At 38.7% G+C, this 16,222-nt stretch overlaps 1 protein-coding gene across 2 annotated transcripts in view; it reads right to left on the bottom strand.

Moving 5' to 3' along the window:
- MDFIC2 (MyoD family inhibitor domain containing 2) overlaps positions 1-15,561 on the bottom strand; it is a 113,252-nt gene extending 97,691 nt beyond the window's left edge. For both annotated transcript variants that reach the window (XM_070359762.1, XM_070359763.1), the window contains exon 1: positions 15,474-15,561. In XM_070359762.1, coding sequence (XP_070215863.1) covers positions 15,474-15,561 — 88 coding nt within the window. The remainder of the gene's footprint in view (positions 1-15,473) is intronic.
- Positions 15,562-16,222: the final 661 nt, after the last annotated feature.

Here is a 16,222-nt window from a genome sequence, read left to right as displayed (position 1 = left end):
TTTTGCCCTAGAACTTTCTGTGTATGCTCTTCAGTCTAGCATTAAAAGTCTTTCATGATAGAGCCAGTGTTTATTTCTTCCTGTCACACACATACCCTTGACCCAGCCAAACTTAGCTCCTGTTCTCTGAACAACTCAAGACTTCTCTGACTCCACTTTGGGCCATCATATTCCATCAGCTTATAATGCTACTTCCTATTAAAACTTTACTTATGATGTATAACCCAACCACATCCCCAGTTTCTCTGAATTCTAGATATGTTCTTTCCTACTTATGAATATCATATCATCTTTGGAATATATTTATATATTCATTCATTTATTCATATCATTTTTTGAACATCTGCTATGTTTTAGGGGCTATCTGGATTCCCAGTTATAGAAGTAAGAAGTAATACACCTTTGTCCTTGAGCAATTAACAATCTAATACCTAACATTTTTTCTTTATTTTATCTGTTTACTTATGATAGTTTCCTTTTCTACCACCTCTCCCTTATCATACACACACACACACACACACACACACACTGGTATATCAATGCACATTGATTGTGAATATGTGGAGTGTTATTTATGTCTCATAATAAAATACTCTGTTACAGTCTTAGAGAAGATAGTCAAGAAGTGTATTGTGTTAGAAAGGCAGAGAGAAGAATGGAATAAAATATTTTGTTCCATAAAAATATATATATATATATATGTTAGATATATGAACATACATATGTAATACATAATTATTTATTTTTTAACCATGTCACTTTTCCCTCTTCAGAGTTTTCAAAAATGAAATTTGATCTCTAATTAGCATTGTTAACCTGTGGAGTGACGAAAACAAGTTATTTCTCCTAGTTGCTAGGGGACTTCAAGATGAGACTGATGTCCTTAAGAGACTGAAGCAAAACCTACATTCTTCTACTAGAGAGCAAGTGATGAATTGAGTTTAGAACTCAGACTTGGTAATTTGCCCTAGAATCTGGAGACCTGAGAGTAGCTTCTTAATGAATGGTTGTTAGCCTACACAATTTAGAGATTTAACAGTAGAATATTGGAAAGACCAATATGTTCATGACCTATGAATATGCTATGCCTTCCAGTTATTCTTTTTTTTTTTTTACTTCCTTAGTGCAGTTTTCCCTCTTCACTAATCATTCATGTTAAGATGGTAACAATAACCCTGTGTACGAGACAGCAAAAGAGACATTGATGTATAGAACAGTCTTATGGACTCTGTTGGAGAGGGAGAAGGTGGGAAGATTTGGGAGAATGGCATTGAAACATGTATAATATCATGTATGAAATGAGTTGCCAGTCCAGGTTCGATGCACGATACTGGATGCTTGGGGCTGGTGCACTGGGACGACCCAGAGGGATGGTATGGGGAGGGAGGAGGGAGAAGGGTTCAGGATGGGGAACACATGTATACCTGTGGTGGATTCATTTCGATATTTGGCAAAACTAATACAATTTTGTAAAGTTTAAAAATAAAATAAAATTAAAAAAAAATAAAGAATTTCCCTTGGAGACTTAAGTGAAGTTCCTTACTACTATTAAGTATCTGTGTCTTTTCATGTTATAGTTTTGCTCTTTTTAAAATAAGGCTATCAGTTGTTTTCTTTTTCTTTCCTCGCCCCTTTTTTTGAAGAAAAAAGGCTGGCTAATACATTAAGGAATATTTACACAAAAGGTCTTTTCTTTTAAGGGACATAGGTAAGAAGTTAATATTTTCAAATGAATCTTTCTGGTTTCAAGGGAATTTTTTAGTACAGTTGTTTTAGACCAAATCTGCTATATACATTAAAAATAAAGGAAACCAACCAGCTCTTTTTTAATTTTAAGAGAAATCTGTATCTGTTTAAGGAATTCTGTGTACCCGTTTGGTTTGCTGTATGAGGGATCTGATACTGAAAAACTGCCTCCAAATTGGTTATGCACATTACACTATGTTTCAAATACAGCTGAAAAGCTTGCTTTTGTCTGGTCTGAATCCTAATGGCAAACGGGATATGTTGATATTTTATTTCCCCAACTGAATTTTAAGTTCCTTGGGCACAGAAGTCCTGGTATATTATTTGTACAAGTTTGTGCCTTACAGGAAATCAAAACATTTGTTGATTTGGCTTACTTAATTGTATATTATTTTGTAAAACAAATGCCTCTTTTATGGTATGAATCATTTTGTCTTATCAGTCTGCATTTTCATGTAGTGGTCTAAGAAATTAGTTTGAAGACACATACGTAGAGTGGAATCTTATTTATTTGAAGGTGGGTAGAATATAATTTTTGATAAACTATTTTTTATTGTTCAGAACAGTTTATTTGTAGAAACTTTATATATTTCAGTGAAATTTCCATTCAGAATGTTTTAGTATTTACATAGATCTTTCAGTAACTGTTAGAGAAATTTGGTTTCCTGTCTATAATGCTGAATATTCTAAATATAAGAAAGAAAAAAATGACAAATGAAAGAGCTGAAGTGCAGATTTTCCTCTCCTTTTGTCTATTCTTTGGGATGAGACATCAAGTACCTTTCTTAGCTTCTGCAATGTAGCTGTTTCTTTTCAGATCTAGACTCGTGTGGAAGTTCGGCTCAAAGGGAGAAACTGCCTGATGTCTTATTTAATCCTATGCCTCTAGGAGTTGTTCTCTCTTTTCTGAAGTTATACACTGGCAGAACTACTGTCATTGCCCTTGCTTTTTGCCTTTGCTTCACATTTACTTTTTGACGGGCTTACATAATGGCTAAAATGGTTGAAGTGATTTATGCCTGTAGACGGATGTCTTCATTTGCTCGCTTCACGTTCTGATTTTTTTTTTTTTTTTACTAATGGTCTGGTGCACACCTAGTGCAGGTGCATTTTATTAGAGTATATTCCCTCTAAATGCTGTTCCTAAGCTGAAAGAAATGGGCCATAATCATATAAAAATAAAGTATCTCTTTGTGGAATTTATAAGAAATGGAATGTCCTTATTTGTGAGCCATAGAACATAAGGGTCCTTTTTTTTTTTCCTCTCTCTCTGAGATTGCTCTTTATACTAATGTTGATTAAGTGAGTCACACCAACAGCTGTTGTGACAGAGAGGAAAATGAATGAGTCTCCTGCAAATCTCAATTGAAAGGAGTAAATCTCTTGAAGTTTCTAGTTAGCTACAATTTTCTTTTCCTGTTGAGACAGGAAAGATTGGTTCCCAGTCTCTACAGATGGCTTCACTCCTAGTTCATAAAATTGCAATTAATAATGGTGAGCTAAGATCATTCTGGATTTGATGTACTGCTCTATCATCATTGAAAAGGAGTCTTTAAATCTGCTGTTTAACAACTTATAGGGACTTTGCACTGATTAATTCATCTGGTTATAGTCTCATGGCTGACATGGCATCTTCCAGGCCTTCCATTCCATTGGGATCAACATCATCATTTTATAAGAAATGAACTTACTACTTTATAGGCTTAGTTGGAGAGAAATTTCAACCGTCAGCTGTAGGATATGCCATGGGAATTTAATTTGTTGACCTATGAGAACACAGAAGATCTCATCTTTTCCTGAACATTCTCCACATAAAATAAGGTTATCAGAGAATCAAAATGATTCTGACATTTGAACTTTAAGTAAAAGGCCAATACATTTAAAGTAAGTACTGTCCTTCCTGAAATGTTCAGCGTTCCAACAACAGCACATGTCAGGCTCTTAAAAAAAATATTATCCCTTATGGAGCAAAGCACTGAAAATGTGATAGTGGGTACCAACCCTTAGAGTGCACTTTATTTGGAAGCCACATAGCATTTGTCCTTCTTCCATTCTGGTGTCAGAGCCCTGAATTTCCTCTGAAGAAGCATCTCTCCCCCATCGTGTATAGCCTTGTGGTGCTGTCAGTCAAAGTACCCTTCCTTGCCTCGCCAGGATGGGGACTCACAGCCAAATGTCTTGAGCTTTCTTCCTTGAGATTTGGAGTCTTGAATATGGAGGGAGGAAAGGGCAGGAAAAGTGTGTGGCGCTTATGTTTTAGGAGTAAAATCTTGCCATCTGTGTCACTAGAGTTAGATTACTCCCTGCCCACCCTGACCTGAATTTTCCTTGTAGACTGCAGAGCAACTCTCAGACTTCCAATAAATTCCTCTTTTCATTAATTTAGCTAGAAAAAGTATCTGTTACTTTCCTCTCAAAAACTATGTGATGATTAATTTTATGTGCCAACTTGGCTGGGCTAAGGAATACCCAGGGAGCTGGTAAAATGCTATTTCTGGGCATGTCCATGTGGTTGTTTGAGGGACTAGATTAGCACTTGAACTGATAGTCTGATTAAAGAGAACATCTTTCCAGAGTGAGTTAAGGGCTAAATAGAATGAAAATAAAGAGGGAAAGCAGATTTGCTCTCTCCACTGGAGCTAGGACATCCATTTCCTGCCCTTGGATATCAGCTCTTCTGGTTCTCAGAACTTCTTACTTGCACCAGGGTTTATACCACTGGCTCTCAGAAGTTGAGACTTTAGCCTGGAGCTACACTACTGGCTCTCCTGAGCCTCCTGAGCAGACCATGGGATGACCCAGCCTACATAAGTGTGTAAGCCAGTCCCCCATAATAAATCCTCTATTATCTGTCTACCCATCCATCCATCCATCCATCCATCCATGTTCTACCTATCTATCCATTGATCTATGTTCCATCTGTCCATCTTATTTTTATTTCCTATTGGTTCTGATTCTCTGGAGAACCCTGATTAATACGAACTATGAAAGCCTCATTTTATAGTTGTGATATTTTGAAAGTAGTACATTATCCTTTGGTTTGTTGTTGTTTTTCAGCTAAGTCATGTCCAACTCTTTGTGATCTCCATGGTCTGTAGCATGCCAGGCTCCTCTGTCCTGGAATTCACTCACATTCATGTCCATTGAGTTGGTGAGCCATCCAACCACCTCATCCTCTGCACCTGCTTCTCCCTTTTTGATAGTCCTTTACTTAACTTTCATTGGAGGATAAAATCAGTGGGATATATATTAATACAAGTTAAAATATGTCTCTAGTAGGCATTTCCAGGGTAGACAGTTTATTGGAATCAAAGATGCTGACCAAGGTCTACAAAAGCTTCAAGGCTCCATTCCTGGGCAAACTCCCCATGCTCATCAAATGCCAACCTTCCTTTGGGTCAAGATGCTCCAGCCTCTCTTATTTTCATTCACTTTTTTGGAGCATGACACGTTCTTTCCTGCCTTAGCCCTTCTACTTGAAATGGTATTTCATTTCCTGTATTCTGCCACCAGCAGATACTTTCTCAATCTTCAGGCCTAAAGCAAAATCTCTAGCCAACTTCCCTGTTAGCGTTACTTAAAGTAAACAGCTGATCTCATGTATCCTATTGCCCAATTTATAATCTTCATGGGATGTCACCATTTCACATTTAATGGGACCCACCCAAATCTTCTGATTCCTCCATCTCCAGCCATATTTTCTCGTATTCTTCATGCATCATTATCATCATGAAGTGTCTCAAGCCAGGAGCTAACTTTGCCTCCTTTCTGTTGCCTCACACCAGAGCACCAGCCAGTTCAATTAGTTCTATCTCCAAAATAGATCCTGAATTCTATACTACCTCTTTCACCTTCACAGTTTTAGCCTGTCCCGTTTATCATCTTTTGCTTGGTCAATTTCAGGGTCTTCTGTTTTATTTCTGCATATATTCTTTACCACATCCAGTATAAATAGTTGCTTTTATCCCCTGCTTAGAATCTCCAGTGACTCCTAATTCAGATTAGGGAAAAACATCTAAATTCCTGCCTATGGCCAGCAAATGTTCAACATTATTTATGACTTGAACATGTTTCCCCCCTTCCCTTCCCTTCCTTATTCCCTCCTTCCCTTATTTCCTTTATTCTTCCTTCCCTTTTTTCCTTTATTCTTCCTTCCCTTTCTTCCTTCTCATCCAGTCATTCTGAACCATACTGTCATTACACAGGCTCTTTTCCCTGTTGGAATGCTCTTCCCAGACTTTTGGACAGCTGGCTTCCTCTTGTTATTTAAATTTCAGGTCAATAATCTTTCATTCAAAACTTCTCTGACAGCTGCTTCTGAAAGATAGTTCCCCACGCCAGTCTCTTTCATATCATCTTGTTTTAACACTTCAAAATAATTACTCTGGAAATGATCTTGTGCTTGTTTACTTCTTTAAGGGCATATTTTCACATCTAATTTCTCCTTTCACCTCTGGTTAAAAACAAAACAACATTCTCTTTGGCTGTTACCTTCTCCTTACTTGTGTTTTGGTTATTAGGTAACACATGTTCACAAGTCCATGAAGACTACAGAAATAAGAGCTAATGATTCTATTTCCTGTGTGCACTTAATAAAAGGAAATCAAGATACACTATTGGTGCACATTAGCAATGTAAAATAGACATTCATTTCAGTTCAGTTCAGTTGCTCAGTCGTGTCCGACTCTTTGCGACCCCGTGAATCGCAGCACGCCAGGCCTCCCTGTCCATCACCAACTCCCGGAGTTCACTCAAACTCATGTCCATCGCTTGCTTAATTTTAAAGCTAGACACACAAAAAGTAGCCCCTTTAAAAATGAGAATTATCTGAGTGAGAGAATTAGCATGGATTAATATTTAGTCATTATAATAAAGCACTTCAGTTCAGTTCATTTCAGTCGCTCAGTCGTGTCCGACTCTTTGCGACCCCATGAATCACAGCATGCCAGGCCTCCCTGTCCATCACCATCTCCCAGAGTTCACTCAAACTCACATCCATCGAGTCGGTGATGCCATCCAGCCATCTCATCCTCTGTCGTCCCCTTTTCCTCCTGCCCCCAATCCCTCCCAGCATCAGAGTGTTTTCCAGTGAGTCAACTCTTCGCATCAGGTGGCCAAAGTACTGGAGTTTCAGCTTTTGGATCATTCCTTCCAAAGAACACCCAGGGCTGATCTCTTTTAGAATGGACTGGTTGGATGTCCTTGCAGTGCAAGGGACTCTCAAGAGTCTTATCCAACACCACAGTTCAAAAACTACATGAATTCCTTGAGGGAAGAACCTGTGGCATTTTCATTTTTTGGCATCTTTGTTTCTTTGCCTAATATATTATCTGAAAGTTCAAGAGGAGCCTCTTCAAATGCTTGCTGGATTGTATAAAAACACATTTTGGAATTGTCTTAATCCTCATGATCTGAAATTATTTTTGAGCAAATGAAGTGAATTGTCTTCACTTAGAATTAAGGGAAGTTTAGTGAATTTATGAATGTCAGTATATGTAAGATTTATACTTTCTCCATCTCATTTGCAAACAGACCTTAACAGAAATGAGATGGGATTCTTGTGTTATGGACTTCAGGTTTTGGATTATATTGAGAAGGGAATTTGTGGAACATGGCTTTTTTAATTTCTTGTATATTTTCTAATAACTAGAATTATTGGTCTCTAATGTTCATGAACTCTGATTAAATGATAAACACTGTATTCAAGTTGCCAGCTCTTTGGTGACCTGACTTCTCTACATTGATACTAAAGTTTAGGGACATTTTCTTGAAAATATATCTAAATAATGATTTTTAAATCATCAAAGATTATAGTCATTATGTGACTCTTATAGAAAAGGGTCTATAGTTTGTTCAGAATAACTACAGAACTTTCATACCTTTTCTTCCTGGCATTTTTGGAAAGTGAAAGCCAAACTTATTCATTGCCCTCCTCCTCCACCCTTGCCATTAAAAAAAATCAAGTATTTTCTATAATATGAACTTTCCCTGTGTGGTACCACCCAATGTAGCAGCTGTGGGACTGAGTCAGCATCAGGTCAGAAGTATAAAACTCTGCCTTATATGTTGAGGATACATTTGTAACTTGGGATAATTTTATTCTTCTATTTATTACACCCATAAAGAGACTGCTTCACTCAACCAATCACGGAGAGCTAGTCTTCTGAAAGATAGTTTTATTTCAATGTTCTTAATTTTACATTTTTGGGTCGAACCTTTGTTTTGACTTTGTATGTGTGTATATACATGTGTGTGTGTGTGTGTGTGTATGTGTGTATATATATATATATATAGATACACATATAGAGAGAGACTAATATTTATGGAAAACCAGTTTTCAGGAAATTGTAATATATTTTGTTGAGAGATACAAGCTTTTAGGACAGAAGTTACAAACTGGTAGCCCTTGAGCTGAGCTAGACTCACAGAATCTGGTTTATCTGCTCTGCATGGTATTTTCTTATAACTATTGCTGTTCATTGTTATTAGTTAACCTTTAGAATTCAGGCGATGTCATATAGAAATCCAGTTTCTCCTGAAAAATCAGGAGACACTCTAGAAATTGTGTGCAGTTCAAACACTGGCAATGCTGTGATTTTAAACTGTAAATGGCAACAATTTAAAGGCTCCCATCCCTTCATTTTGCTGTTTCTCTTCCGTATCAAATGATGTAAGGAGCAAGCACTGAAATGGTTACCCAGAATGCTCCCTGGCTTAATGGGGTATTACATGCCATCTTATTCCACCTGTAATTCCCCCCCCCCCGCCCCAATTTCTATGTTATATCAATTTTTCCTTCATAACATTTTTCACATTTGGGCCTATTTTCTTCTTCTCCTTGTTATGACTTTTATGCCAGTCATGTGGCCCTCTTGTCTAGGCTGTTGAGTGCGTGGCTGTCTTAGCCATCATCATCCATCTTGCCTTCAACTTTCCTCTGCCTGTCCCATGCCAGTTTGCATTCTAGTTACAGATGTATATGCCCAAATCACAGTTCAGTATATTGGTCCCTGACCTCAGACCTGCCTGCACTGACAACTTAAAAAGCCATCTCCAACTGCTTATACTTGGCACTCAGTCTTTTTGTCCTCCCTTTCTTGTGTTAACCCATACACAGATAACTAGCCAACATGCCCATTTCCCTGGCACCAAAGCGGGCATCGCATCATGCAGCCTCTGATGCTTTTGCTCCCAGCATTAACTCCTTCTCTCCCCCTGTGCAAATAGCTCATGGCCATCTTCAAGACTGGCCTTTCAAGACCATCTTGGCCCACAGTTACACAGCACAGCTCATCTTGCCTGGGTGCATATTTCACAATCATATTTTGTTTTTCTGGTTGTCTTAAAACAGGTTTTCTCTGAGTATGATCCTTGAGCGTGTTACTTCATGTTACTTGCTCTTTAACATTTATATCCTCTCTCCATCTATATCCTGCTGAATTCCTTAAATTGGGAGTCAGGAATTTGATCAATCTAAAATTTGAGGATTTAGGAGTTCAAAGGCTGTAATGATACAAGATTGCCTGGTAGTTTGATAGAACATGAAACTATATTCAGTTAGTTTTACTCTGAATACATTTTCAGGTTTATTGATGTGTTTCTTAAACACTATTTACCCTAGTTGTTAGTAAAAAGCTCTGGATGTTGCTTCAACCAACCCTTTGAGATAAGTAGAAACCAAAGAACTTTTTCACCTTTCAGGCCAAAGCAGGACAATTAGGTAAAACTCTTGAGTGCAAGATTGTGTTTCTTTCTTTCCTCCTTTCTTCCTTTTTTTTTTTAATTAAAATGTGCACTATTATGCTTATGCCTTAATAAACGTAAATCAAATTGGATACACCGAATGAGTATTTGAAGATGAAAAGTTAGAGTATCAGTACTTAGGTTGGAAGTGATGATGCTGACTCTTCTTGGTTCCATGCTCACTCCAAGGTCAGGTGCTGTGGTAACTGGTTTATGTAGATAAACCCAGTGAGCATTTGCTCCAACCCTAATCAGGCAGTGCTGTGATTCCCTATATTTTAACCATGGACGGTATTCAGCTGGAGTTGCAGAGGGAGGCAAGAGACACTGTGATAGGAGAAGCAATTAATTTGTTATTCATAAAGAAGGTTTTGAAGAACTTTCAGATCTCTACAGTCATCCCTCCCTATCCATGGGTTCTGAATCTGCAGATAGAGAGGGCTGACCCCCACACCATCTGATATGAGACTTGAGTATCTTTGGAGTTGGTATCCACAGGGGGTACTGGATCCAATCCCCTGGTGGATACTGAAGGTTTGCTTTATTTATTTTTCTTTGTTAAGGGGGAGGGGGTTTTGATAAATTACAAACAGCCCTAAAATATGGCAGAGTAGAAGGACGTGTGCTCATCTTTTCCTGTGAAAACCCCAAAATTGCAAGGAACCGATGCAAGTAACCATCAACAGGAGAATGTTGGGTCCCACCAAAAAAGATACCCACATCCAAGGACAAAGGAGAAGTCCCAGTAGACGATAGGAGGGGTGAAATCATGTTTAGAATCAAACCCTATACCCACCAGAGATGGTTGGAGAGCTTAAACAAAAACTTGGGCACACGAGGACCCAGGGACCTCACAAGAGACTGAGCCAAACCTGCCCTTGAGTGTTTGAGTGTCTCCTGTAGAGGCATGAGTTAGCAGTGGCCTGCCATGGGGACAGGCACTCAGGCTACAGCAGACCTGGAAGGTGTGGTGTGTGAACCCCACTACAGAGCCACCAAGCAGACAAACTACAGACCGGAGAATAATTATACCAAAGAAGTTCTCACACTGTTCTTAAAGTTCTAGGACCCACAACAGATTTCCCAACCTGGGGAGCCAGCAAAGGGACTGAGAACCCCCAGGGAATTTGACTTTGAAGGCCAGTGGGATTTGATTACAGAACTTACATAGGGCTAGGGAAGCAGACCCTTGGAGGGCACAAACAAAATCTTGTGTGCGCCAGGACCCAGGAGAAAGGAGCAGTGACCCCATAAGAGACTGAGCCAGACGTGCCTATGGGTGTCCAGGAGCCTCCAGCAGAGGTGTGGGTCAACAGTGCCTTCCGTGGGGTCAGAGCCACTGAGCACAACAGTCCTGGCATAAGTCCTTTTGGAGGAGGTCACCGTTATCAGCATTACCACTAGCATAGTTTGGCCTCTGGTCAAACTACAGGGAGGGAACACAGCCCCACCCATCAACAGAAAATTTCATTAAATATTTACTGAGTTTGGCCCTGCCCATCAGAACAAGGCCCAGAGTCCCCCACAGCCAGTCCCTCCTATCGGGAAGCTTCCACAAGCCTCTAAGGAGCCATCAGAGGGCAGATAGAATGGAAACCACAATTACAGAAAACCATCCAAACTGATCATTTGGATCACAGCCTTGTCTAACTCAATGAAACTATGAGCCATGTCGTGTAGGGCCACCCAAGACAGACATGTCAAGTGGAGAGTTCTGATAAAACGTGGTCCCCTGGAGAAGGGAATGGCAAACCACTTTAGTATCTTTGCCTTGAGAACCTCATGAACAATTTGAAAAAGCAAATAGATATGACACTGAAAGATGAACTCCCCAGGTTGGTAGGTGCCCAATATGCCACTGGAGATCAGTGGAGAAATAGCTCCAGAAAGAGTGAAGAGGCTGAGCCAAAATGAAAACAATGCCTAGCTGTGGATGTGCTGGTGATGGAAGTAAAGTCTGATGCTGTAAAGAACAATACTGCATAGGAACCTGAAATGTTAGGTCCATGAATCCAGGAAAATTGGAAGTGGTCAAACAGGAGATGGCAAGAGTGAACATTCACATTTTAGGGATCAGTGAACTAAAATGGACTGGAATGGGTGAATTTAACTCAGGTGACCATTTATCTACTACAGTGGGAAACAATCCCTTAGAAAAAATGGAGTAGCCATGATAGTCAACAAAAGAGTCCAAAGTGCAGAACTTGGGTACAGTCTCAAAAACAACAGAATGATCTCTTCTGGTTTCCAAGGCAAACCATTCAATATCACAGTAATCCAAGTCTATGCCCCAACCAGTAATGCTGAAAAAGCTGATGTTGAATGGTCCTATGAAGACCTACAAGACCTTCTAGAACTAACATCCAAAAAAGATGTCCTCTTCATTATAGGGGACTGGAATGCAAAAGTAGGAAGTCAAGAAGTAGCTGGAGTAACAGGCAAATTTGGCCTTGGAGTATAGAATGAAGCAGGGCAAAGGCTAATAGAGTTTTACCAAGAGAACACACTGGTCATAACAAACACCCTCTTCCAACAACACAAGAGAAGACTCTACGCATGGACATCACCGGATGGTCAATTACCAAAATCAGATTGATTATATTCTTTGCAGCCAAAGATGGAGAAGCTCTATACAGTCAGCAAAAACAAGACCAGGAGCTGACTGGGGCTCAGATCATCCTTATTGCCAAAATCAGACTGAAATTGAAGAAAGTGGGGAAAACCACTAGATCATTCAGTTATGACCTAAATCAAATCCCTTATGATTTGATTTATACAGTGGAAATGAGAAATGGATTCAAGGGATTAGATCTGATAGACAGAGTGCCTGAAGAACTCTGGACGGAGGTTCGTGCCACTGTACAGGAGGGAGGGATGAAGACCATCCCTGAGAAAAAAAAATATAAAAGGACAAAATGCTTGTCTGAGGAGTCCTTACAAATAGCTGTGAAAAGAAGAGAAATGAAAGGCAAAGGAGAAAAGGAAAGATATACCCATTTGAATGCAGAGTTCCAAAGAATAGCAAGGAGAGATAAGAAAGCCTTCCTCAGTGATCAATTCAAAGAAATAGAGGAAAACAATAGAATGGGAAAGACTAGGAAATGGCTACCCACTCCAGTATTCTTGCCTGGGAAATCCCATGGACTGAGGAACCTGGTGGGCTACAGTCCATGGGGTTGCCAAAGAGTTGGACATGACTTAGAGACTAAACATTAACACGAATTTTTCAGTTTCTGTTATGTGAGTATTGTAAGAAGCTAAATAAATAAGAACATTTTTTTGTGTGATTAAAAAAAAAGATCTAGTTTCTCTGAGCCTCTGTCTTTTAATCTGGAAAATGGACCAATACTACAGCACACCAAATGGTTACAGGGACAAAAGGAAGGAATTTACATGAAATGCTGTGAAAGAATCAATGGCAGGAATGACTGAGGCATGCAAGAAGGACCTCCATGTTTGCTGCCCGTGCTGAACTTTGAACATGGAAAAATAAAGCAACTGAATAGTTGGCTGAGTTGCCAGAAGGAAAGAATAATGCTGAGAACTGGGTGTTTTCTGGACTAAGGAAATCCCACCTGCCCCCAGTAAAGGATAAGTAAGCTCCATAACTGAGTCATGTGTGGAACAGATTTATTCTCGTGTCCAGATCTTCAGTCACCAGCTTGTGTAGCCTTCCTCTCTTCCCCATAACCCCTCTGCCCATTTTCTCAGATCAGACACTATTCTGGTTTCCTCCCAAATCTGTGATCCCCCAAACTGCAATTCTAAGATCCCAGATAAATTGCCTTGTCGCCTCTTTATAGAGGTCCTTTCTGTTGACATTACTATAAAAACAGACAGCACTTACCGTGGTGCTCATCGTTCAAACTATGAACCAGAATCTCAAAAAATAATTATCTGATTTTGAACCATGCTTTAAAGAGGGGATAAAAGACACAAAATAATGGCCTATCTTCCCCATAATTTCACAAGGTAGATACTATACTCCTTGGCTAAGGAATCCGAAGCTCAGAGAGGTTAAGTAAGAGCATAGTCACCAGCTGGCAAACAACTGAGCAGAAAATTTAAAACTTCACCTGCCTGACTTCAGATCCTCTACTATTACCACCGCACCACTCTATTTCTTTTTAAATAAGCCAACATATAAACTTTTTCTTAACAGTAAATGAAAAGACATTTATGTTCAAAAACTAACTCCTCCTGATCATTCACAATTAATGAAATACAGTAAACATAATTTGAGTGTAGCTTAAACTGTGTCCAAATGGGATAAAACAGGCCACCTGGGAAATTAGATTTTGTAGAATACAATCATTCAATCTTACATTATACTTAATGGAGACAGTTTTTTAAAAACAAAAATTTTCAGGAAGCAATTGACTGGTCTATCAATTTTGTCATTATTTCTCTATGATACATCTATAGCATGGAGCAGCTGAAGCAAAACAAGATAAACTTCCCTATAAGTAGCAGTAAAGAACTCCTCTGTCTTGGTGGGTTTGGTCTTCCCAACAAAAACACAGAGGACTCTTTAGCCTGAGTTCACTTTTTGTTTTTTACTTCTGTTTTTTTTTTTTTTTTTTAAGTTTGTATTTAAAAGATTGTTTAATTAAAAAAAAAAAGGATTTCTTAGCTCTGTGGCTTTTGGAAGGAAATGATTCTGAAAATACTTCATGTCTGTACCCACTTTTATCCTGAAATGAAGTCTTCACTAGAGATGAGTGCCAGCTATTAAATTTGATTATGGGGCCCTGGGGCAGAAGGATAATCTTTTTAAAAAAAGTGAACAGTTGAAAAATGACAGTGGTGGTAAAGAGCAATTAAGAATAAGAGTGGATGGGAGATGTATATGTGAGAGTGAAGGTGTTGATTTAAACACTTTAGGAAAGTTTTTGAGCACAAATCATGTCCTGACAAGTGACTTAAACATCTTTTCTTTGAAAGACAGTGAAAGGTGGTAGTTAAATTTATATGCTGTGGAGTCACACAGTCTGGGATCAAATCCCAGCTCTGTCACTTCCTAATTTTGTAATTTTAGGTAATTTACTTAAACTCTTTGAGATTCTGTTTTCTCACCTGAATATTAGGAGTAATTAGTGCTTTCTAAGGTTGTTTTGATGATTCAGCATAATCACTAATGCATGTTGTCATTGTGTTTGATGTAATAATGATGATGATGTTTGATGTTATAGAACTTACTTGACATATATATTAAAGTCTCCTGTGACCTTAGAAAACAGTTTTGAGGAATGGCAACGACTTAAGAGCCATCTTTTTACAATTGAATAGATTCAGGAAATGGTGTAAAAGAGACAACTTATCTATTTAAATAAAATATCAAATCAGTTTCCTTTAAGAAACATTAAAGTTATTCATAAAAAGAAAAGCTTATGAAATAAAGCCTTCTAGTAAATAATCATGAGTTTATACGTGTTTTTGAAAGTGCACAAATTTGTACTCCTCCTAGGAGGACTTATCGATTTGTGTGTGTATTTCAAGCAGGCATCTTACGCACACAGTGCTTGTGGCCGACAGCACTCTCCCCTGGGAAGGTGGCTCTGTAATTGCAGTGAATGACAATTCTATTTGTAGACATGACTTCCTATAGCCTGCACTCCTTTCTGTGATTATTATTTAAAAAATACTGTCCTCAAATGATTTCATCTTCCTGGGTACAAAGGAGAAAATTCCTTAGCACAAGAACCTTATAGTTAACATATATCTGAACTGGAAGTGTATATTCCCCTACCCATAAAATCATCTGAGTGTCCTGCAGCCTAAGAAATACAAAAGGCATTTCAATACTAAACACCCTCAATCTACCACTTAGGCCAAAAAAAAAAAAAAAAAAAAGAAACAGAAAATCAGAAGTATTAATATCATTTGAACTGCAGGGCAGTTTTCCCCATTCTGCCCACTCTTTTTTGCTTATAAACAAAAGCACAATATTCACATTGATAGAAATCAACAGTAAGAGAACTTACCTTCTTTCAACCAAGAAATGTTATTTTTGTCATTTTCAAAATGCTTAGCTGTTCTGACTTTTATCTTTTCCAGCTCAGTTTCTGACATCTAAGTGGAAACAGAATTGATGATATAAAAAATTCATTAAGAACCCAAATTTATAACATGGAACCTTATATTTAGAGACGACTGCCATATTATAGGAACATTTTATCTCTGTAGTTTTTCAGCTCCCTGTCTGATGTTAAATTTTATATTTTATCCACGTGTAGTATTTTACAACACTACATGGAAAATGAAACTTTAGGAGATATTTCACTGTCAGCAGTCAAGATTGCTGTAAGCTCTGATTTCTGAATACAAAAGAAAAACAGATGAACAACTAGCCTCCGATTTGTCAAAATCCAAACATTCAGTGCTGTTTCAATGTTTTTCTTAATAGTCTAGAGAAAAGCATGCTTCAGAGAGATACACAAAGATAGAAAGGCTAAGAAACACAGAAGGACCTTTTTAGCAGTGTGGTGGATGAAATGAGAACCCTATGACCTCCGCCAGGCCACATTGAGCTTCCTGAGGTATTGAGACCCAGTAAGCATCCTCAGTGCATTGCACTTGACTTCCTCCCAGACTTGGTCACAGTGATCTAGGATGCTCCACTTGCATCAGCACCTCTATGTCCTTACCTGTGTGTTCCCAGGGGAGGAGGCCCAAGGCGAGGGATGGGGAAGCAGCGTGGCAATGCTCTGGACAGCCTCCCTTGTCATCTCTC

This window comes from Bos mutus, chromosome 22, assembly GCF_027580195.1.
Source record: "Bos mutus isolate GX-2022 chromosome 22, NWIPB_WYAK_1.1, whole genome shotgun sequence".
NCBI classification, from domain to species: Eukaryota; Metazoa; Chordata; class Mammalia; order Artiodactyla; family Bovidae; genus Bos; species Bos mutus.
This window is presented reverse-complemented; position numbering and strand designations above follow the sequence as displayed.